At 32.6% G+C, this 25,596-nt stretch overlaps 1 protein-coding gene across 2 annotated transcripts in view; it reads left to right on the plus strand.

Annotated features, from left to right (window-relative positions):
- The window catches only part of LOC124364831 (serine/threonine-protein kinase MARK2-like), a 146,258-nt gene extending 141,737 nt beyond the window's left edge, over positions 1-4,521 (plus strand). The window contains exons 18-19 of one of the 2 annotated variants that reach the window (XM_046820607.1): positions 616-724; positions 2,822-4,521. In XM_046820607.1, the coding sequence (XP_046676563.1) occupies positions 616-724; positions 2,822-3,040 (328 nt within the window). In that variant the 3' untranslated portion in view covers positions 3,041-4,521. Of the gene's footprint in view, positions 1-615; positions 725-2,821 lie in introns of those variants that run through there. The other variant, XR_006922662.1, reaches the window with a different exon arrangement.
- The last annotated feature ends 21,075 nt before the right edge of the window (positions 4,522-25,596 follow it).

Here is a 25,596-nt window from a genome sequence, read left to right on the forward strand (position 1 = left end):
AATATAATCACAGTTTATTGAAATAGTGAAAAGGGTCCGGACTGTTCTCAGAACTCGTGTCTTTGCTCGTAATGGAGCTCCCCGGTGCTTACTTGGAAATGTTAAAGATCTTGTTTTAAGTTGCATGTAACTCATAACCTAGTATAAGGATAATTTAAAATTATTCATAAGTTTTTATTTTTATATATCAAAAAGATGATTGTCCATTACAATATCTTTTCATCTCTAGTTTTCAGAAAAACCTGATAATACATATGTATTTTTGTTGATGCTCTTGATTGTCTTTTAATTATCTCATCTCTGATACAGCAGCATTGTCAAAGTTGATGAACAAATCAAGCCATAATCTGTAAGATTCTCATATAAAATAAAGATAACGTCATCGAGAGACCCCAATTAAGTAATGATATCTGGTGATCAATTCAAGTCACAATCTCTAAGTACGAAGATGGTGTTACTAAAAGACTCCATTGAAGTGATTATTTCTTCTCTATTACAGCAGTATAATATGTCAACGATGACCAAGTCAAGCTACGTTCTTTAAGATTCACTTGAAACGTGGATACAGTGTCATCGAGAGACCGCAATGAAATAATGAGCTCTTGTCTGTTACAGCAGTGCTGTCAACGATGACCAAGTTAAGCCACGATCTCTAAGATTCACATGGAGCATGAAGACGACGTCATCGAGAGACCCAAATGAAATTATGGCTGAAATAAGAAAGGTAAGCTTTAAATACAAATAAAAAGTTTTTAATTTAAAGGAAATAAATCAATCAACCACATCTATCTCCTAACTGTGGAAAAATTATCCACTGATATATTTTCCAATGAAATAAATATATGTTACGGATTTAGTCACCAACTCTTCTGAAATAAAATTACTCACCCAACTACACCTATGGATGCGAGTTATAACAAAGCTAAGAATTGATGCAAATCACATCTTCTGTTAAGAATTTTTTATGTATGGCAGCTTAATCATTCATGTTCAAGAACAAATTTTCTCATTTAAGAGTTGTGTTTTCCTGTGCTTCAGTTAAGCTCCTCTTGTAACTATAATACAAACCAATATATAAAGTTTATTACTTACAATGTTCTACTAAACTTTAAAAAGTAGATGGTAAGATGGATGAATAAAGTACAATTTTGGTTGTGTGCAGCCTAGTGATGTACCGAAGCCTTACAGTTTGTATTACCCATGTCAATGTCCGTGCATTGCTGCGCGTGTGCTGCGTCTACGCACAGACATCAGCCGCTTAGCAGTGGATGAAGAGAAAGTTGCTCTTTTTGTTTACCTCATAAATTTTGTAGTTGTTCATCTATCAAATATTTTGTATGTTTAAATTTCAGTATTATGGCTAGTGGTGTTTTGAAAATGTTTCAATTATTTTCTGTTCAAAATTGTATAAGTAATACAAATATTTGTCCATATTTTTGCAAGTGTATATTCTGGAAGCCCATTTTACAATCTATCAAATGAAAGCAGAATGTAGAGGATAGAACTTGGTTCTTAAAAGGCTGTACAGCCATTTTCTTGATCCTCTGTCAATCCCTTTTAAATAGGATGGTTTTTTTATTACTTTTTGTGTTACCAGGCTTGTTGCATTACCGGATAGTCTCTAAAGGTTTAAGAAAGGCAGAAATTGAATTGGTTCTTTATGAACAAAAATAATTAAAGAAGTACTATTTAAAAATATGTTTTCAGCCACCTTTGAAAAGGTATGCCCATAACTCCACAAAAAAAGACATCACTGTCTAAGTTGAATGGACAGCTATAATAATAATTTATACAAATTTACTTACATACACCACTCTTGAACATACCTAATTTTTTATAAACTAATAAAACTGTACAAACACTGAGTGAACAGGTGAAAAAGCTAAAATATAAAACACACGTCAGGTATTGGCAACAGCTTTCTTTGCTATGATCACATGAAACAGTGTACAAAGCCAATAAACAGCTTTTATTGACCTATAAGAGCAATCATTGCCAAACGTCAGTAAACAGCTAAAGCTCTGTAATCTAGTAGCGATTACAAAAAGTACTATGTCTTCTAATATTTTTAAATATAGTTTCGTGCATATTTAGCATTGGCAATTATAGAGACTATTGTACTTTTGAGTTAATTAGGTTATAATATTAATTATTTAGTTTGATTTAAATATGTAATATAGTAATGTATTAACACTTTGCACATCGCTGATAAATCTATTGATTTCCCTATAATGCCAAAACATCTATAAAAATATATTTTTCTTTAAGTTCAAAGCTAGTTTTTAATTTAAAAATAGAAGGTAAACGCAACAAAAATATTAAACAAGAAATTTTAGTTAAAATTAGCATATTTATAAAAATCTAAAAATAACAATTTACTATACTGTGAATTTGATCTAAATTCAAATTTTTGGTACAAATAAATAAAACTGATAAATTATATAAACTACTAGTTATTAAAGCATTTCCTTGTCTAAGATTTCACAGATAAGGTGTATCATCTTAGCTTATCATCTGGGAAGACAATAGATATATTTGGTTATGGCTCTATAGAACATACAGAACAGACAAGCAGGTGGACAGCGCTAGACAAAGGGCACCAAGAGCACCTCTCTCCTCCTGCTGCTGCGGAGTGAAGGTCGTCTATAAATACTTCCTTACTAACTGCCATTTCAAAGGTCTTTTGTGAACGAAAAAACTCCAAGACACACAAAGTGTAATATCGGATATACACGTGTTTGGTGTTTTCTATGGATTTAAAACTAGAAATGTATTGCATAGAATTTATTAATGTATTATGTATTGTATCTATGGTTTACAGGTGTTGGATGCCAACAACTGTGACTACGAGCAGAGGGAGAGGTTCCTGCTGCTCTGTGTCCACGGAGACCCCAACACAGACTCCCTGGTCCAGTGGGAAATTGAGGTCTGCAAGCTGCCGCGTCTCTCGCTCAACGGTGTCCGGTTCAAGCGCATCTCCGGCACTTCCATCGGCTTCAAGAACATCGCCTCCAAGATCGCAAACGAGCTGAAGCTGTGACTACCACTGGTCGAGGGCCCTGAGGACTCCATTGAATAATCGCGACGGGCGTTGGATCGATAAATGTATTATATAAATAATTCCACGATCACGCTTCCTCGTCGTCTCGTAGTTCACGCGGCAGTGGGGACTATCTATATAATACTCGTATTGATCGTTGTTGTGAACTCTGTTCCACCGCGAGTGAACTGTGACAGTTGTGTAAATATTCAAGTACAGTTTTTCTTTGAATGGAAAGAATCTTGATATTTCGTTTATAATTAGTCGAATGTTTATTATTTGTATGGCGGCGATCTCACCTGGTGGACTGTCGTCGCCATTTTGTTTAGTATCCATGTTTCCCTAGCTGTGTCCGTTCCCGTGCATTTCGATAATGTTTTAGTTTAAGCAGAATTCTATTTTAGTACTCCTCTTCTTTCTTGCCTCTGTTGTTTTGTTTATAATTGTACCCATCAATGATGATAACTGTTTCTTTTAGATCGAGATTTTACAATTTACATAGATGTATTCGTATAAATTATATGCAAAATAGTGTTAAATTATTCGATTTATAAATTAATTTATTGTATACTATCTAAATTATTATTGTAAACTTATTAAAATTTATTTTGTACAATTTTATTTAAGCATAATGATTGTTTTGAAATATTGTTGTAAGTAAAGTATTTACTTAACTCTAGCGAGAGAGGCGAGGTCCGGTCGGCCGAGAGACGGGAAGGGGTGAGCAGCGGACGATACTTACTGTATATAGAGGGTGCTTGAGTACCGTATGTAAATAGTGACTACCCTAGCGTTGAGTACTTAGCCTGCCCGTCGGCACTCACCTAACATTTATTACTTTTCCTAAATAAATTTGTAATAATTGCTGTTTTTCAATGGTAAAAGTGGCGGACATTACACAAACTAACAAAAAATGTTTTTTTTTTCTTCTGAAGAATCCTTCCCAACACCAATTTTCTAGTTGTGTATAAAATAATGTCGATATTTGTGCGGAGCCCAGCTGTAGTATACGGTATTCGCCAAATCTTTTAACACACTTTACTTTCTTTTCCTTGAATCGATCTAATTACTTAACTCATTGTTCATTCTAAACAATAAATGTGTTCATAGCGTATTTTGAACAAGAAATTGAAAACTTGCTGATGAATAATCAAAATCTTGTCAATTATCAATGTACTTTGGAAAATGACAGGATGGATTGTTGGCATCTGAACCACCGTAGTAGACACGCTTTCATCGGGCTGTTCGTTATATTCTGTACCTCAAGCTTATCTTTGCTTTAGCTTTAATTTTTACAAAGACCCAATTCAGAAGGAATGTGCTATGGCACTTCTTGACAATTATCTATCTCTCGAAGCTTTCGAAGCTCTGGTATTTTAATAAAACACATTTTGTGATTTCTTTTTTAATAAATCACAATTGATGGAAGGTGAAGGTATGACTGTAGTATTAAAATAAATTTATAATAAAATTTAAAAGAATTCATGTTATAATTCATCTACCTTGGCTAATTACATCTAAATGAAATTGGAATAAAAACAAGCTGCAAGTGATTTTAAATATTGAGCATAAATGGATGAAATTGAATGCTTTAATTTGTTCAAAATGCTTTAATTATTCAGTCGGAAGGAACCTGATATCCAGCAGCATAAATCGATCCAAATCCAGTTCTCTGATTGATACGTTCAACCTTTGTGGTAAAACAATTGTTAAATATTTTTTCTTTATTTGTTACTTTTTTACTGTTATGGTTTACATGAAGACAGAAAAAATTTGTAAAAGGTGCCTTTCCTGACGACCAGACCATCGGTTGCACGTTGCACACTGCTTGACTGACAACCGAAGAAGAACATTTGAGAATTCATTCAACAGTTGTGTGATCTTCAAAATAGCGCCTAGAATTCAACCTGGAAACATCACAATAAATCTGTTTTAATACATTTCTGCAGTAAATATCTTTAGGGATGTGCTTTCATTTTACTTTGAAACCCAGTTAAATGTCGAACACCAATTTGTTGTTTTTTAATAATGAATTTAACGCATATAAATTGCTATTATTTTTTATAGCCAAAATAGCCTATTTTCATACAGTGCTTTAACTTGCGATATGGTCAGGCCAAACGCTATAATGACTGCAGAGCACTATTTATTGTTTTATATTATGATCCTGTTGGGATTAGAAGTCAGTCTGATCAATTATACAGCTGTTTATTTGATTTTATAATTAGGAATCATTGAGTTAAATGCAACAAAAGTTAAAACATAAATGAAGATCTGGATAAATTTACAATCCATGACCCAATTAACTTTTTATATTTATTTTTATAAAATCAACTTCTTAATAATTTAATTTTTGTTGCATCAGTTTTGTACTTCTCTGCAAGAAATTGTCAGGAGAATCCAGGTGGAAATTGCCAATTCTAAAAAATAAATAAGTTAAAAAATTACATAAACATATTCGCTGCTGAATAAATATATGTTTCCATGGTGAGTGCTAAATGTTTTTAGTTGTCATTTTGACACTGTTTTGGCTTAAAACTACTTAAATGGATATCCTTTTATACATTTATCAACTTTTATTATAAAAAAGTAACAGTGATTGGCATCCAACATACATTTTGTAGTAATAAAAATTAGAACACTTAAATGTAAATACAAATATTTATATTACTTACCATTATTTGTTGTTTCAGCGATTGTATAAATCATTGTCAAGTACTAAATACACTACACAGCACTATTTACAATATTAAGTACAACACAATTTTTTATTTATTACTTGTAATGTTCTTTGAAACATTCTCCAAGGCATAAAGCTGCTCATCGCCACATGCCTCACAGAAATAAGCTGTTTCTTTTCTTTTTCCATTGCCAGTGCAAACAATGCGGAGTCTACGTGGAGGTCTGCATTGTGACGGAAGATGCTTTGTTTTACTTTGGGATTCGTCAGGTTTTACTGGAGTAAAAAAACTGTCAATTATTTGTTGCCTGAATTCCAATAGGGTAATTTTTTGTTTGTATGTCATGCTTATTGTATAAAAAGAGAATATTATTGATGCACATCTGTAAAATGTGTATAAACAATTTTTATACCACCTAATGGTTTTCCTCTCAAACGAGTTATAGTTTAGTAACAGGTCCTGTTAATTCCTCTCGTATATTGGCTACATTTGGCAATGGCTAGTGAGTTTTCCTTATCCTTTCCCCTTTTACTCACAGTTTCAACCATTTTGTTTTCATATTGATAAGATATGTAAAGAGCGGCTCATTTATCTTAGCACTTACCCACCATCGTTCCCTCATGATTTTTGGCAACTGTTTCTCCTGTTTTCAGTTTTTAAATACTATTTCTGAGGAATTGTTGAGCCTGTCTACATGCAATGTGCCATTAGCATAAGTTTCTTCAGTATAAGTTCTTTTGTCAGTGATACTGTTGTAGAAGTTATCAACGTACATAGCACGACTCTTGATTAAACGTCCAAAGCACTAGAATAAATGCAGAATTTTAAGCTAAGTTCTAAGAATGTAGCCAGAAAAAAATTTTGGGGGGTCCAGACAACTGATATTTTCCCGTAGTGGACAGAGAGTAGGGACCCATTTTGTTCCTTGACATGTTTCTTTGTTGAGAACGATCTTTCTGCAGTACATGTCAGTAATACTGAATTATTTAAATACTAATAATCATTTACTAACAAAGTAATCGAGAATTTGGGAGGGGTTCCTCTTGCTGACTATGTCCTTGCTAAGTTCATTTTGTTCTGTAAGAATGTACAGCTTTATTCCATACTTGTTTCTTTTGTTTTATATACTGTCAAAGTGTGAAATGACCTCTCCACAAAACCATGGAATCGTTATGGAGAGTCCTTTGCCTGGTGAATAGATACAGCTCATCTTAAAATAATCTATAACTGGTCTAATTTTACGTAAGTGGTTATCAATATCAACAAAATGTAAATAAACATCTCTAAATAAGAAGATATCTCATGACAATAATTGAGCAAAACAAGTTTTGAATAGCTTAATGGTACTCCAATAGTGTTGAATCGTTGGAATTTTAACTATTCCCGTGTGAAATAGAAACCCTATAAAACTGTTATATCCATGTAATTTGACATCTTTACATTGACTTATACAGGAATTTACACAGGTATCAGAAGGCAAAAACACGTTTTCAGTGTTAACATTTGTTTCATTGATAATGGTTTTGAGAAAAAGCTTATCAACAATAATATTAAAAAGGTCAATAGGGGTATTGTTGACTAGCATGAGGATATGTAATCCAGTGGGTAGATTAACCCTGGAACTAGCAATGGACATTATAATACCGATCTGAATCGATTTATGGGTGGCATTCAGCATTATAATAATGTTGATCTGACACGAATGTGTTTGACAGTTCATATAGAACATAAATCAACACTTGAAACCACTATTTCTATACCATTTGAAACTAAAAGAATTGCTGATTTCAATGGTGAAATTTGCTGTTTTGGCAACAGTGATGTCACAGTGATATAAAACTTGCCAGAAAAATAGTCTTCATTAAGCCATTTTGAAAATTAGTGATATATTATGGGTATGGTTTATCATGTTGGTTTATATCTTTGTTTTAGGCTAAAACATGCTAAATTTTAGTATATTTTGGAAATATTTAATTTTAAAAAATTGTTTTTAATTTTTGAAAATAGTTGTACCCGTGGTAACAAATTTATGTACATCCTACCACTTTTCAAAAATAACAAAAATTATAAATTGGATATTAATTTTTATTGTTTTGTAATGCATAGATTTCTCAAAATGTTTGCCTTTGAGTGCCACGGCATATTTTCCCAAGTCATACGCATAAATTGCCGGAGCATTTCCTTCTGTTTTGCAAGCGTGTGGGGAAAAAACTATATTAAAAAAACTATTCAACCGATTTGAATAATTTTTTTTTTAGTTTGTGTGTGTTATAAAACAAGGTATTTTTTCTATATAATATTATAATTTTATTTTTATTTACACAAAAAGAATATAGGTTATAACAAAAAACTAAAAAATGAAAAAAAATAAATTTCAAGTTTGAACTAAAATTTTATTTATACAATATTTTTTTAAATTTTTTTAGCTATACCATATGAAAGAGCATGAAAAACTGAACAAAAATCATGCACAATATGGTGTGTTACAGTAATATTTAACCAGATACTGCAATATATACAAAATACAACAAAAAGCAATTTTTGTTCAAGTTTGTCAAAAGTTTAGAAACAATATTATAACTATCCTATTTTCACTCAATGAAGTAAGACGGCTATAAAATACTAATTATATAAAAATATACACAGGCCTACAATATAACCTTACTTCACCTAAAATCAATAGTTTGATTGGAACTTGCGTTTTACTTCATCACCAATCCAACAATAAAATATACGTCACTAAACACGAAAAAAGAAGTTTATAAATGCATTGTAAGTTTTACTGAACACAATTGCAGAATAGTAATAACAACAGTTTTCAGCATAAACACACGAAACTAGCACAATGTAAACACACACAAACGAAACTGTGTAGTTAATGGCAACAAGTAGCAGCTGACCAACTATTGTGTCATCTGTTTTTTTTTTCTAAAGGCAAATAACTACAAGGGGGCGGTGACAATAAAAATCAATCACAATCAATTGTTCGAAACTTGTAGATTGCCGTGAAATAAGTTATTTGTCGAAACAAGAATGAATTATATGTGATATTAATTAAATACAAATCGTCTACTGGGTAGATGCCGGCAATTTATGCACATTTCATAACATCTACTATGTAGACGCTGCGGCACTCAAAGGGTTAGGAAACATTTAGTGCAAGAATTATATTTTTTTTTTTAATAACCGTATCCATAGTAACAAATTTTGCCTTTCGTGTACTATTTGTGGTTTTTACTTTAATATATAATTTTTCTTCAAGAGAACCTGGATACCACCATGTATTTTCTGAAACTAGATGAAATTAAGAATAAATTGGCTATCTCAGATTCTAATATTCAAATATTATCACTCTACCAGGGACAGTCCCACCATTTGAAAAAAAAAAAAACAAAAATTAATGTAGTTTTTTTATAGTTTATGTAAAATGTATTACAAATACAATAATGTATTACAGTAAAAATGTATTTTTACAAAATATTTAAAGTACGGGTACATAACACTAAAAAATGGCCTGTCATCTGTGGAAAACATTACTGTAAGTTTGAGTATTAAATAAATGTGTTTTCATTACTGGGCTATCATCCCATACTAGCCGAGGACGAAAGTTGTTATTTGTGTTAACACCTAGACTGCTTTGATTGTGTTTCGGGACCAGACTGGGGAGTAACAGGAAATGGTGAGTATTACTCACAGACGTGTTGGGGTCTCCACTCGCAGTATCAGGTTCACTGTCAATTCAGAATCACTTTTATCTTTTTCACTGATAGTTAAACCTATTTTGATCACAACTATTACTAGTACTCATTTTAAAAAGTCACTAAATGTACTATGTGGAAACAACAGGCACAGTCTATAACTCCAATCCCTAATCAAGGCTGGGTAAGACCAGTAATAGCCCCAAATGAAGTGATAACAGTGAAACATGAAAAGATATGATTTCCTGACATATGGCCGCTGTGATAGCGCTGAACGCTAATTAGAGCTTTCAGCAGCAAACAAAGTGGTGCGGCTTCATAGCACCTAATCTTTTAGCACCTAATCTCATACCACCTACAGAAAAAAAGTCGTCATTTAGGTGCTGTGATATTAGGCGCTATAAGGTTAGGTACTGTGCAACGATCCACGGTTCGTTTAGGTGCCGTGAGACTGTTTCAAGTTTCAGTGTCACAGCACCTCTCGCTTTGTTCCAAAGGGGCCTTGGTGGGGACAGAGGGGATGGAGGAGAATCCAACCTTGCCCCTCACCCCGCTCCCGACGACCCACCATTACTGTCCTCTACAGCAGGGCGAGCAGTCGACAGCACAAGGCGAGGCGACCCGAGATAGACAATTGTCTCCTCGCACAAGAGAAGGATCCGTGCGCATGGCGTGCGGCGGTTGTTGATTACAACTAATAATGGCACCAAAAATTATTTACCTTGAATTTGAATGAATGTTTAGGCCAAACCGCAAATCTTGCACATAATCTAATAATGTAAATTATTTGTTCATCTAATTTCATTGTGTTTTACATTTTTATATAAGTTTTTATCGTCATTGGAATTAAATGTGTTCAAATCGTATATTCCGTGCACTGAAACCGGTAATAATTTGCATTCAAATCTATATAAAAATAGGCAAAGCCTTAAATCATTCATCACTTATTCTGCAATTTCCCTACGTCAGACAAAGTAAATATTTTATACACGTAAGTATCATGACTTACATAAAAAGCAAATTTATTTGGATTAAAATGTAACATCCATAGGGAATTTCAACCATTAGAAGAACTATAGTTTAGCTTTTTAACCTCCCAATGTTCTATAACAGTGAAATTTGACTCACGAGTTTTTATACTTTCAGCCGAAAAAATCTAGCTATTTCATGCCAAACTGCTAGATAAGTGTTATAATGAATACAAGTACTATACATACAGGGTGATTCATGAAGTTCTCCCCCCACTTCTACAGCACATTGTACTAGTAAAAATAATGAAAAAATGTTATATAAAAATAGGTCCGAAAACGCTTCGTTAGCGAGTTACAGCTAGCGAAAGATTTCGCCTGAATTCCTGGGTAAAGAGTAAAATAAAGCCATACTGAACTTTTGGAAAGGTTAATTAAGTAAGAAATATCGTGGATTCTTATGTATTTTTACCTGATAAAGCTAATAAAATAGGTTTCAGAACTGTACCTGTAGTAGTTTTTGAGGGATTCAGGGTTAAATGCAAAAAAATTGGGGCACGAAACAATGTTTTTTTAAGTTTGATGTACAATAACTTTGTTAAATTGGTAATAAATACATAAAATCAACAAACATTAATTGTAGAGAATTTAATTCTGAGAAGATTAATATAATCAAAGTCTAAAATAAAACAGAAATAAGTACCAAAAAATCGATTTTATTCAGTATAATACATTACTAGCTGTAAAGAAATGCCGTACGGTATTTAGTTAAAATAAAACAAAAACAAAAATGTTTGTTCCCTAATGATGAGATAAATTGAGAAAACAAGATTAACTGTTAAATAAATTTGTTTGTAAATAAAAATATCATGTTTTATTACGTTGTATATTTTTTTTTTATAAAAAATTTACATCAAATGTTCGAAAATAAATGAAGCAACCATTTTCCCATTATTGTTTACTAATCATCGAAATGCAGTTTTTTGTTTTATTAATTTCTAAGTTGGTAACGCACGAATAACAGCTGATCAACAATGGTATTCTGTACTGTTACGTTAGAACTGTGTATTAGTGGTGTTTTGCAGGCTACAGCAGGAGATCGGGTTCTGTGAATCGTGTTATTAAATGAAATTTTTCTGTGAGTTATAATTCGATTGTTTATTCAGCGAAAAAATGCCTTACTTATTTACATCAGAGGAATACGCTGATATGGTTTTTATTTTGGGTTACTGTAATGGTAATGCTAGAGCTGCTGTAGAAGAATATGAACTACGTTACCCTAATAGGAGGATTCCAGATACCAAAACAATTTCAGGAACTTTTCGTACTCTTCGGGAAACAGGATCAGTACCAAGTACTAGAACCAATTATGAACGAGCTGTCCAACTTGATGATGATATTGTTATTAATGCTGTTCATCGCAGTCCAGGTGTAAGTACACGACGTATTTCTAGGCGGATAGGAGTTTCGCAGTCAACGGTTGTGGAGGTCACTTAATCGAAACAAATTTTATCCGTTTTCATAAACAAAAGGTTCAACATCTACAGCTAGGGGATGGTCCGCTTCGCTTGGAGTTTTGCAACTTTTTGAATATTAATAATCATCTCTACAAGCGTATTTTGTTTACGTATGAGGCACAATTCACTCGGGATGGTGTCAATAACTTGCACAATGAACACTCATGGGCAGAAGGAAATCCCCATGAGGTAGTGGAACAGAACTGTCAACACCGATTTAGCGTCAATGTCTGGTGTGGCCTTTTGCACAATCGGCTGATTGGACCTTTCATATTACCTGGACGCCTAAATGCTGAGTTCTATTTGCATTTTCTTCAAGAAGAGTTGCCGCAGCTGTTAGAGAGTGTTCCTTTACATCTCAGACAAATTTTGTACTTCCAGCATGACGGAGCACCTCCCCAATTTTCACGTGCCGTTTCTGCTTACTTAAATCACCAATTTCCTGGACACTGGATTGGTCGTGGAGGGCCTCACCCTTGGCCCAAGATCACTAGATCTATCTCCATTGGATTATTGCATCTGGGGATGGATGAAAGACATTGTATACAAGACAAAAGTGAATTCTCGTGATGAATTAATTGCCCGTATTATGGATTCGGCTGTGCAGATACAGGGAAGTCCTGAAAAATTAAGAAACGCAACAAAAACAATACACAAACGTGCTGCAAAATGTATTGATAATGAACATCTATTATAAAAAGGTGCGTACGGTTGGCCCAACCTGATTAATTTTGCTTAAAACTAGTAATGTATTATACTGAATAAAATCGATTTTTTTGGTACTTATTTCTGTTTTATTTTAGACTTTGATTATATCAATTTTCTCAGAATTAATTCTCTACAATTAATGTTTTTTATTTTATGTATTTATTACCAATTTAACAAAGTTATTGTACATCAAACTTAAAAAAACATTGTTTCGTGCCCCAATTTTTTGCATTTAACCCTGAATCCCTCAAAAACTACTACAGGTACAGTTCTGAAACCTATTTTATTAGCTTTATCAGGTAAAAATACATAAGAATCCACGATATTTCTTACTTCATTAACCTTTCCAAAAGTTCAGTATGGCTTTATTTTACTCTTTACCCAGGAATTCAGGCGAAATCTTTCGCTAGCTGTAAACTCGCTAACAAAGCGTTTTCGGACCTATGTTTATATAACATTTTTTTCATTATTTTTACTAGTACAATGTGCTGTAGAAGTGGGGGGAGAACTTCATGAATCACCCTGTATATGATGTTTTTGTGAACCAAATACGAGATTACTTAAAATAACCCGAACGATGTTAGAAGCATTGAAAGACTCGACAGAGTGTAACATAAGTGGTAGCGCACAGACGATTCTTCGTTAACTTAAAATCAATAGAGTTCTTATTTAGACCAATAAGAGCATATGTACCAAGTTTGAAGTCACTAGGGCCTTTATAATAAGAGTTATCGCACAGACGGACGCACAACAAACCATTTCAATAAAGCCTTTCGATTCTTCATAAAGCGTTAATAAATAGGCGGTTCTTTACATTGCATTAAAAAATATATTTATTTTATAATATTACTATATAAACTTATAAGTCAAACTGCAATTTCTATAATTCATTCCATAAAATAACGGAACTAACCTGAGCTTTTTATAGTAAAAAAATCAAACTGTACAAAAATGGATTATATTAGTTTTTAATATTTAACTCAATGGTGTTCTCCGTGTTATCAAGATGAGTGATTGTGCCGTTTGCGACGATCTTCTGCCTGATGTGAGTGCCTGTTTGTTCTCAATGTAAAACAAATCTACACTTCGTTTGTGCTGATATTTTAGAAAGCACATGGAATTGCATGGGACAAGTACGTCGTGAATCATGGATGTGTAAGAACTGCTGCTCAGGTAAGAGTAAATAGCAAAAATAAACAATTACTAAGGACGTTTTGGCCAAATTGCAAGAAGAAGTTTTGTCAAAATGGAGGATACCGTTAAGGCTCAATTTAAAAATTTGATATTACTTTTAAGGAACAAATGGGTGAATTTAAGGAGCCCATACAATTTTTTTCTATTTATTATTGCTTATAAATTTGTAATGCTTATAATTACATTTTTTGTACATATTGTTAATGCTGCTTTATTCTAAGTAATATTATAATAATCTCGTGGTATACCATTTATTAGATTTACACTGCTTTTGGCTAGTTTATGAATTTAGTTTAAGTGAAGACAATGTTATGGAAATATGAATTGGACAATGAACACTAAGATAATTGTAATTATGATTCAACTGAACTCCCGCACGCGCGGCTTGAGGTGCACTGGGAGGTAAATTTTGTTTATATTATGTATTTTTAGATAATAAAAAAGATTGAACTTTAACTTGAACTTGAAAAATTGATTTAAGAATATTATTTTAATATTCTATTAAAAATTGCATATTGTTTGTCTATAAATGGCATGAGTATAGGCTACATTTAAAAAAAGTGAAGATGTCTAAATTCTTTCAATCTGGCTTATGGGCTTATATGAAATAATATCCATAGTACGATTACAAATAAGACCTACATATTACACATAAAAATGAATCACAACATATTCTTATTTCGACAAATTTTTAGTAATCCGTTGAAATGTTAAGAAATTTTATAAGAAAAGGTGGATCAAAATAGTTGCCTGGAATATTTTACAATTTGAAAACTATTCTAATATTGTTTCATAATCGAATTTTAACTGAGTATTTAAAAGTTGTAGACACTCAGTTCATGTTCGTAAAACAGGCAGAAACATTTTAATACAAATTAAATTTCAGAACGGTGCTTGATCAGTAGATACGTAGACAGCAAAATTTATATATATATATACTTTTATATATATATATATATATATAATATATATATATATATATACTAGCAGTTACCCGCGGCTTCGCACGCAATTTTCTGTTGAAAAACTGGACAATATATATATGTATTCTTTTTCTATAACATAATAAACAGTCTAGAGATAATCGATAGTCACTCAAAGCTATTCTAATCTCCTGATCCAATTTAGATTTAAGTTTAAAGAACAGAGATTTGGGATCCTGAAGTCGTAAAGTGAAACAGTTTTTATAAGATTACTATTTCCCTCCCACATTCCATGTTAATTTATTGACGTTCTTCGATGGCTTCAGTAACAATAAGAGTTAGCCTTTTTATCCCAATGACGAAAGTGTATCGTACAACTCAAAAATTGCTGCGGTCAATATGGGTCTGTTCTGGTCGTTTAAATTCACCCCCGGTCTAATCTATTTACAGTTCCACAATTGGTTTATGCTGTTGCGCTAACCAAAACAATGGTCTCATACGTTGGTTTCGGAATCTAACTTAGGTTAAATATTTATGATTAAGTGATTTTGATATTTTTACCGATCGCTAAATATGTATTAGGGGTATATGCTTCAAGTATTAGGGCAATATTATCTCCATTTGATTTTCAATAACTACAGTAAAAAGGCCATACACAATGTTAAAGGAACTAACCAGATTAGATTACGTTATGTGCAAACATTCACAGCTTTATACAATAAGGTAGTTGTTATAACAGCGTATAAATAGCATTTCTATTGTATTAGATGGATTATTGATCATTGGCGCAATCTAAATTTAAAATTAAATAACTTCGTATTTGCAATCTACATTACACTACTGATTAAGCACTTTACAATAATTCAATATTTACTCAAATCTAAATGTAAACACATGTTTCTGCCTCTTTGATAAACTTCAGCTGAAAGTGTTAACAGCTACTCTAAGTGTTAATTCAGACCAAAAGCTATACCGGTTCCAAATTTCAGCACAATCCGTATAGCAGTTTCAGCGTGATTCGAGGACAAACATCTTAACATCTAAAACATACAAACATCCAAATATCCAAACATTCAAACTTTCGCATTTATAATATTAGTGGGATATATATCTTATTACAGATTGCGCCAGTAACGCACTTATAAGAGCGTGTCTTGTTTTGGTTGTTCAAAGAAAATAACAACTTGTTATGAGTCTTTATAAAAATTATTAATCAGCCTGCTATCTCTGAATTTTGGTGTATTGGCGCGAATATCTCTCTTAGTAACGATTGCATAACAAATTTAAATTAATTTTTAAATTACATTGTCAAAGCTGAACATTCATAGATTAAAAATGAATGTATGAGACCATGTTAAACAAGTCGTGAATCTTAAAAAGAGGATGAGGACTATTAGAACATTACTTGAAAAAACTGAGAACAAGTATACAGTAAGGCTTCAGAAGACCCATATAACATGACATACAGTGCAAGACGACAACATCAAAACGTATATTAACACTTTTGTTGCTGGTATATACTGAGTGAGATCGACTACTCTCAGTCCTCCCACTGCGTCGTAAGAAGTTTGCCGCAGTCTACTTGTAGACTGATTGTTGTTAAAATTAATCTTCCTGATTTTTGAGGATAAAAGTTATTAATTGTTTAGGACGCAATCTCAATACCTCTTAAAATGTTCCATATGATACTATTAATAACATATCCATTTCATTGTAATCTATTTATACAGGATGTATTACATAGGAAAGAAATAAAATTTTATAATATAGAACAAAAATAGGCTTTCAATCTCGGTTTTTTATTGTATATAAAAAAATTATTATTATCAGAAATAAACTCTAATTAGTGCCTGGCTCACTTGCCTACATAACGGGCATTGGAGATTAACCTGGCAACCATGCAGTGTGTCTCAGCACTCAGTGCACTGGCACAAGGCACAAGGAAAGACCACATGTGTAGACCTTTGAATCAGGCACACTGCACAGTTACGAGGCACGCAGCAGGAGTGCCTCGTGAAAAATACAACAAATATTGCAATTTGTCTTCTGAGTAATTATAACATGCCTATTTTGTTTTTTGTTTAATCTGCAATGCTCAATAACAATATTATATTTATTTCTGCTATTATAATTATGCAAGTTGCTAGTCAAAATTAATGATGACATGTTTTTTGTAATATACAATACTGAGTCAAAAATATATAAATTTATAAAAGTTTCCACCAAAGCTTATTAAAAAGTGGTTCACAGTGTTCTAGTGGTTGTGATTTTGTTATTATTCTGATAGCTTTGTTTTTCAAGATAACGATTTCATTAATTTTAGCGCTATTACCCAATAATATTAGGCCATACCTTGCTATTGATTAAAAATAGGCATAGTATGCAGATTTAAAATATTTTTCAGTAACACAATTTATAATACGTCTAAGTAAGAAAATTACTCCTACCAAAATATTCCTAGAAATTTAGCACAAGAAAAGAAATAATTTGGTGTGTCAATTGTAGGGGTTTGTCGTAAAATAAACAAATGTTTTGAGTTTTGACTTCATTTAGTAAAGATCCATTTGATCTAAACCACATTGAGGCTTTCTCAACTGATTCAATGACAAGAACTTGTAGTTTGTCAAAGTTTGTATGGATATTCTAAAGAGTTGTGTCGTTAGCATATAAAAGAGATTTTAACCTAACAACGGTAGGAAATTAATTTATATATAATAAAAACATAATAGGGCCCAGGACTGACCATTAGGTACAACAATCCCGATCACCAAATTGTTGGACCGATTTCCATTAATAGAAACAAACTTTTCGCCTGCGGTTAGATAAATAGTCTTTAAAGAACTCTTTAAAGCCGGATTCCCATTAATACCGTAATAGTTAAGTTTTAAGGCTCTGACCAAGTCAAAATATGTTACCTGAGCAAAGGCTTTAATCTCAAAAGTGTTTAGGACCTCCTTAATTAGTGAATAAACTGCATCAATGGTGTATTTACCTCTTCTATTGTAATAAATTTAGATTGATATTATTTTCCAGATACGCAAAAGGTTCATCATGTAAAACAGTTTCTATTATTACAGGACAGGTAAAATTTATACTGGGCAATAGCTCTCAGGGAAACTCCTAGACCCTTTCTTAAGAATCGGGCAGATATACATACAGTTAATGGGTTCAAAAACGTATGGTAAATTCGTTAAAATATATTGTTAGATTTGTTATAAATGTCTTTGCTTTCTGAGTTTTTAACTCTTTTAACAGCTTTAATGACCTCATCAATTGAGACTTCTACAAAGATAAATGTTTTTCTTTCAAAATATGGTAATTTCTTATTAAGTTCATTCTATTAACATGAGGCTTTTTGATACTACCCTTCATTTGGTGTTAACCGAATTGATAAAACAAATGGTTTAAGTTACCTGGAGTGATATTTATTGATAATGTCGATTGAGATTCTAAATGGTTGTATTTTCGTTTATCTGCACCGAAAACGCCCCAGGCCTTATATTGGTTACTGCTATTTTATATTTTTGCGACATTGTGAGTTCGCATCTTCTACGGACTTTTTATAACATTTCTAGAGATTTAAATAGTTAACACGAAGCCTGTCACTAGTAGAAAGTTTTGTCGATTTCTCCAAAAACAAAAATTTCTTTCATTTGGTCCAGTTCCCCACTATACCAATAATTTTGATTTCGACCTTTAATCTCACTAACTGTGGAACGTTGTTTTTTCACTGTAGAGTAAAATGTTTATTTATGAACTGAAATGGAGAAATATGCATGAACGAGTTTTTGGGTAGAGAATACTCTTCCATTACTAAGTACGACATTCCAATCATGTGAAAACACATTGTTTGTCAGATCATCAATAGAGGATTCTGGAAAAATTAAAATAAAATGTGTCACTTGTACTTTTGGATTTAGCAAGGTTTTAGATGTTTCAGACAAAGTATTCTTTTGAATATTTAAAATAAGCCCATTACGATCCGAGAAAGAAAAATAAAGATGTTGCATGAAATAACCTGATCTAGGCAGACTAAAAAACATTATCAAGACAATGGGCTCCCCGAGTTTACAAAGGAAGTTTACAAGGAAGTAAGGAAGGGAAGTTTACAAAGCAAAACGTAGTTTTTTATAGCGGGTACTACTTCCATGAAAACGAGTAATCTAGGTTTATCTTCTTTAACATACGTTGTATAATCAATTTTATATGACGAGAAACTGTGCGTGCGTGCGTGCGTGCGTGCGTGCGTGTGTGTGTGTGTGTGTGTGTGTGTGTGTGTGTGTGTGTGTGTGTGTGTGTGTGTGTGTGTGTGTGTGTGTGTGTGTGTGTGAAATTTAAACTTTTTGCGGATAGCGGGATGATGAAAAATAATAATATAAATTTTTCTAGGGTTTGCAATTTTATATTTCAGTCGCTATGGTAGTTAATCTTCATAAAGACGCTATTGATTTTCTGTGAAAGTTATGAGGCATGTGTGCGCCATATTTTATGTACATAGGACATAGGGAAGGTCTTCTAAGAATTCCAAGTCCATTTCTACCCTTATGGGTGGATTATATTAATGAAAGATGTAGTTATTGCTATGTATAATACACTGTATAATTCAAAATAAATATTTAAAGCACCTGTGAGCAAAAGATATAAGGCAGAAATTACAGGATGGTTTACTAGAAAGGAGTCACTTTAGTTCAGACATGAAAAAGTTGAACTTCTAGTGACAGTCAAGCTCCACGCGATTGAACTAATATGGGCTTAAATTAATTTACATATCGCAAAAATAATAAGTCGTTCACTATTAATTCTATCACAAAATTTATAAAGAAGCTTTGGAAAAGACTACGCCTGATTGTTGGATGAAAGTTGTAGAGAATACAAAAATAGTTATTGATAACGCTTGAACCAATGAATGATTGCTGGGGGAGGCTGTAGAGAGACTACTAATATTTTGACTGAGGGACAGAAATTCGTCGGAAGACTGTGTCAGTGAACATGAGGTAAACAGTGAAAATATAACACCGATAACAAAGACGATGGTGATAGGATTATGGAAGGTATTCGGCCGCTTCGCTTTGAGGAATATTAATTTCCCTCAAATTATCTGTTAGTGAATTTACAAATATAAGTTTAATTAAATGTTTGTTTTGGGTAAATGGATAATTTAATTGCCTTTCCTTAAATTAATATATTTACCAGAATCATACAAGCCTAATTTAAACATTTTCTGTTGTGGTTTGTGTGAAAATAAAACTGTCGATATTTTATCTTGTGATTTTGGCACACGGGGCAAGTTGGTATGTGTGTTTCATTAAGCCATAATGTAGTAAGGTTCCGGCACAGTTACTGTGTACCTCGCTTGTTCTGCACCCTCACTCATAAGTAAAGACTATTAGTAATAAGCATTGCGTGATTTATAAATAAATACAAGTCTAATGAGTTTCCCAAAAAAACTTGTTACGCCTTTAATTATTAACTTAGAACTCTGAATTATCAGTATGTCGTTCTTTAAGAGACATACAACAAATGATATATTATATTTTTAACTGTAATTATTTTTGAATTAGGAGGAGTTAAATTGGAGAAAGCTTAAATTTAAAAGAAAACTGTGTTTTTCTTCATATTTTTGATTATCACAATCAATAAACATATCTAAAATATCTCACTTTCGCTATAATATATAGATTAATACTACCTAAGCCGTCAAACTTTTTCAGATGTAATAAAGGGGTATATTTTAATGTGGTAGACGTTTTAAGTGAGATGTTTAGTGTGTGTGAGAGAGGTCGCCGGAATTCGGTAAAAATAATATAATAGGTCATAATATAAATTCCTAAACGAAACGTCCACCGCCTTCAATTCTTCCGGAGAGCGCGTTAATGCAACCCGCACAGCACGTGTCAATAACCAACTCAGAGCTCTCCCCTAACCTCGCGACTCAACGGACGGTCGCCCACTGGCCACGAACAGTGGTGGCGGCCTACCCCTCCGGCGATCCCCACCACTCCCTTTTAGGTGGTGTGATATTAGGTGCTATAAAACTCCAGCACGATCTTTAGGTGCCGTGCGACTCTCGGGCATTTCCTTAGGTGCTGTGAGATTAGGTACTATAATATTAGGTGCTATGAGAATCGGTGCTATTAGACGGTTAAATTTTAGGTGCTGTGAGATTAGGTTCTATTAGATTAGGTGCTGTGAACCCCCACGAACAAAGTTATAACTTTTTTTGAGAATTAAAAAAAATGTTATTTATATTTGCATATTATATCTTTTTTGACTAGTTTGACTGCAAACCCAAAAACAAAATAATAATCAATGAGATCTGTAATAATCATGGTTTTATATAATCTGTCTTAACATATTTTTGGAAAAAGCTGCTCGTAATTTTATCAATTACAGTTTCATCATTTAATTTATTTGCCTAATTCTTTTTTTTTTTAAGTGTCTCAAAGATGTATACAAATTTTGAAGTACTATATTTCACAAAAAAGAAAACATTTTGATACATGAGTTGTTTTTAAGTTTTAGCTTATTGATAACAATAGTAAAATAAGATAATAATTCAACTTGACAGTTTGTATTTTATTATTTTAAAGCTATATCACTGCAAATTGGTCTAATTTTAACTCTTGAAGATAGAATACTTCAAGCGCCATAACTCTGATAAATGTATGGTCTTTTTTATCATGTGTGTACTCAAGGTGTCAAGATCTTGGAAATTATAAATCTGATGGCAAATTTAAACGAGGAACTTTTCCTTACTTTTAGAGACATTTAAAAATATGTATTTCAAATTTTTTTTAACCGCCATTTTTCAATATGACAGTCAACTTTAAATGTGGGAAAAGGAAAAAATAATTATTCACATGAGAGTATTTTGGTTCCTTCAAAATGTAAAAATTTTACGCTCTACTTAATTAAAACCTTTACTTACTGTAAACCTATCCAACTACTAAACGTTAGTTTGTAAAAAAAAATTGGATATTATTTTTACCAATATCTTAAAAACAAAGGAAAATTTCCTAATTTTAGATGTTGGATTTTCATAGTAGAATATTCAATAGAAGCCTATTTAGAATTGTGCAAAAGGTAAAAAACGTCTTTTTCTACCAGGTGAAGTTAAGACCAAGAGGCCCTCTCTGATGAATGGTTTTCTATAAGGAATATCAACGCCTTGAGCTGTGATATCTTCATTTTTAAGAAAAATATCAAAAACTTGCAGGAATAAAAAAAGTCTTAAATTACTTTTCTTGTAGAAAATAATAATGAAATACAGGGTGTTCCACAAAAAAAAAAACAAAGCTGACAACCATATTGGAAAATGGCAGCAATCTTAAAAAGTTTGAAATACATGTCTCTAAAAAAGGGAAGGTTCTCCATTTAAAAATAAATTACTTAATGTTTGTTACAAAAATGGTCTGAATCAACTCACAAAAACACATGTGGATCACATTCATTTATGCTAGTAGTAGTCTTGGAATATTAGTTTCCACTTATTAATTAACAATTGATGACAATCTCTCTTAGAACTCTTACATTGATGACCTCTGTAGTAAGCTGAACTTTAGTATTTATGCCATTAAACGAGTTAAAAGCTCTTGGAACTACGATAGTGCCAGTACAGCATACTTCGTATTTGTCTCTTTTTGAATGTCAACTGAGATGGATTATTGGTATGGGGCACTCTTCAGCAAGGAACAGGAAACGTATTCTAGTCCTACAAAAAGAAGGGAATTTGAGTACTAGCAGGACTTTCCTAGATCACCTGATCCACAATAGCTCAGAAACCTGACCACCTAGGTGATAATCACAGTTGTAACACTATAAACGCCTATGACTATGCCTTACCTATACACCACCTGACCCTGTTTGTAAAGAACCTATCTACATGGGATAAAACTATACAATCAACTTCCAGATGACCCGAAGAGACACAGAGAAAACAATATTTAGTCTTTTAATACTTTATAAACATATCCTTTTTTGTATTTTTCACTGCTCCATGCAATTTTATCTTGTTGAATTGAAATATCTTTATTCATGTTAGTACATAAAAAGTTCAAGAATGGTGTAAAGCATTTACAATAAGATAACAATTATATAAACTGACTAAGGATTATACTATAATAAATTGTGTATTGACTAATATGTTCTTACCTCGAATAATGCAACAAAAACAAATTCAATAGAACCCTATTTTAATCTCATCACAATTAAATTTTGTTAATAAAGTAATATTTTAGATAATATTTGAATTTTTTTTAAACACCTAATTTTTTATATATGTAGGAAGATTGTTTAAATATTTTTCACCAATGTAAGTTGTTTTCTTTTTAAAAAGTTCCAAGTTATGGGATTTAGTTGCTATATTGCCCTTTTGTCTGGTATTACAACAGTGATAAAGTGTAGACAATAGCTTGGTACATGTAATGACTATAAATTGTCATGATATCCAGACTAGAACATTTATTTTTGACTGTATCATTCCAAATCAAGGTCCAAAATAATACGAATACACCTTTTTTGTAGTAGTAGTATCCTATTTAAATTAAATTTTTATCTAGCTTCATAAACGCATAAGCCAAACGCAATTGCAGAGTCTACATAAGAGTCATAATGTATTAATTGAGCACATTTTTGACATTCTGTAAATTACAAATAAACCGGAGGTAATTTTTTTTTTAACAACTTGATCAACGTGCAAATCCCAAATTAAGTGTTGATCAAGAATTAAACTCAAACATTTTGTTGACTCTACTCGATTTAACTTCGATTTCTTTTCTTCCATTACTAAGTTGTTTAACAGGAACATCATCGCTAACCCCAATTGCAATGGTTTCTGTGTTAGTAGTGGTGGTAACTGAATTTAAAAAAAACTAATGCCACAATTTTGTCTTGCTTTAATAAGCCTGTGGTCTTGAATAGTAGACAGGCAATAAATAAGCAGTTTGTCATCCAGGTACAGAGCTGCAGCTACATGTTTTTCTAGAAGGGCAAGTCCTAAGATTGTTGCTTTTTCCCAACAATCGTCTCCGTCAATTTGAAAATTTAGTTTTATGCTGCTTCTAAATCAGCTTGTAAATAATCCAGAAGTAATTAATAATAATTAATTATTATATTCACGGTATTTTGTACCAGTGATAGAAATCAGCTTGTAAATAATCCAGAAGTAATTAATAATAATTAATTATTATATTCACGGTATTTTGTACCAGTGATAGAAATATGATGACAAACCAAAATAATTTTATATATGTAACTTTTTCTACAGTTAATTTACGTACATTAAAAAAATTAAAATGTTAATGTTGCCATAATTATATATTAGGACATTAATATTACTAGGTAATTTTAACTTTCAAATTTTTCACAGTGCTATAATGAATAGAACTCATATTTTACATTTTTTCAAGACAGTCCACTAGCTATTTTTATAAACGTAACAAAAACACAACTTTTTGTACAAAAGCACACTAAAGAAAGAAAGAAAGAAACACTTCTTTATTGAGGCAAAATTAGGACCACATGGTCCTTTCTTACATTTAACCTCTTAAAAAATTAATCTTAATAATGTAAATTAAGGCTAATTAACTATAGCTTACACTTACAGTATTCCATTCACACAGTCACGATTCAAAGAGTAGCCCCGCCGCCCGCCACGATCATCCGGTCCAGGTATTTTCGTCTCAGCTCCGCCACAAAACCGTTTTCGGCTCTCAATTTGTTTGACAGGATCTGGCAAGGAGTTCCATAATCTACATGCGGTAACGGTGAAGGATCGGTTATAGGTTTTGGTTCTGTGTATTGGAATTCTGAGACTTAGTGCACCAGACCGAGTTTCTCTTGCGCCACTCCCCGCCAAAAACTGAAAGTTTTCAGATAAATATTTTGGTGAATCCGTATTAATAATAGAGTGCAACAATGACAAAATTCTAATCGATCTTAAATCAGCTAATTTTAGAATTGATGATTGAATAAAATATGGTGTAACATGATCCCTACGACGTAAATCAAACAGAAAGCGAATGCAGTAATTTTGTGCTCTTTGCAGTTTAGTGCTAAGGGCTACAGTCATGTCATTGATTACAGAGTTGCAGTAGTTAAAGTAAGGAAACACAAGTGACTTGATCAACAGAAGTTTAATGTGAAATGGTAGAAGTCCTTGCATTCGTTTCAGTGTGTGCACAGCAGCGAACACCCTGTTACAGGTGTACACCACTGCATCGGTCCATCCAAGTGTCTTGCTTATGATTAGTCCTAAACTTTTTACCCTTTCAACGTATGGTAAAAGTTTTCCGTCTACAGTTATTGTCGGTGTATTTTGTAGGTCAATGGAGTTGGCAAGTCGTTGATGACAGACAATCATGGGTTGGGTTTTATCCGGGTTAAGTTTAAGTCCATTTTTTAAAGACCATTGAACAAGTCGTTGTATGTCTTCATTCATCCACTTCACAGTCTGGTTTATGTCGATAATGTTAAAGTGTGAGTAGATTTGTAAGTCATCAGCATAACAGTGAAATTTGCAATGTCGCAATACAGTGTTAATGTCATTTATGTACAAAATAAAAAGTAGTGGGCCAAGTATTGATCCTTGCGGAACTCCGCAGGTCACAGTTCTGAAATCAGACATTGAGTTGTCATTGCACACACACTGCTTTCTGTCCCTCAGATATGATTTTATCCATGCTAAAGCATTTTCAGAGAAACCTAAATTTTTAAGCTTTTTAAATAGAATATTATGAATGATTGTATTGAAGGCCTTGCTGAAATCGAATAGAACTAGTAAGGTATAAAGACCTCGATCCATGGCTAATCGAATGTCATCAGTTATTTTCAGAAGTGCAGTTTCTGTACTATGGTTTTGGCGAAAGCC

The sequence above is a fragment of the Homalodisca vitripennis genome, chromosome 6, assembly GCF_021130785.1.
Source record: "Homalodisca vitripennis isolate AUS2020 chromosome 6, UT_GWSS_2.1, whole genome shotgun sequence".
Classification (NCBI taxonomy): Eukaryota; Metazoa; Arthropoda; class Insecta; order Hemiptera; family Cicadellidae; genus Homalodisca; species Homalodisca vitripennis.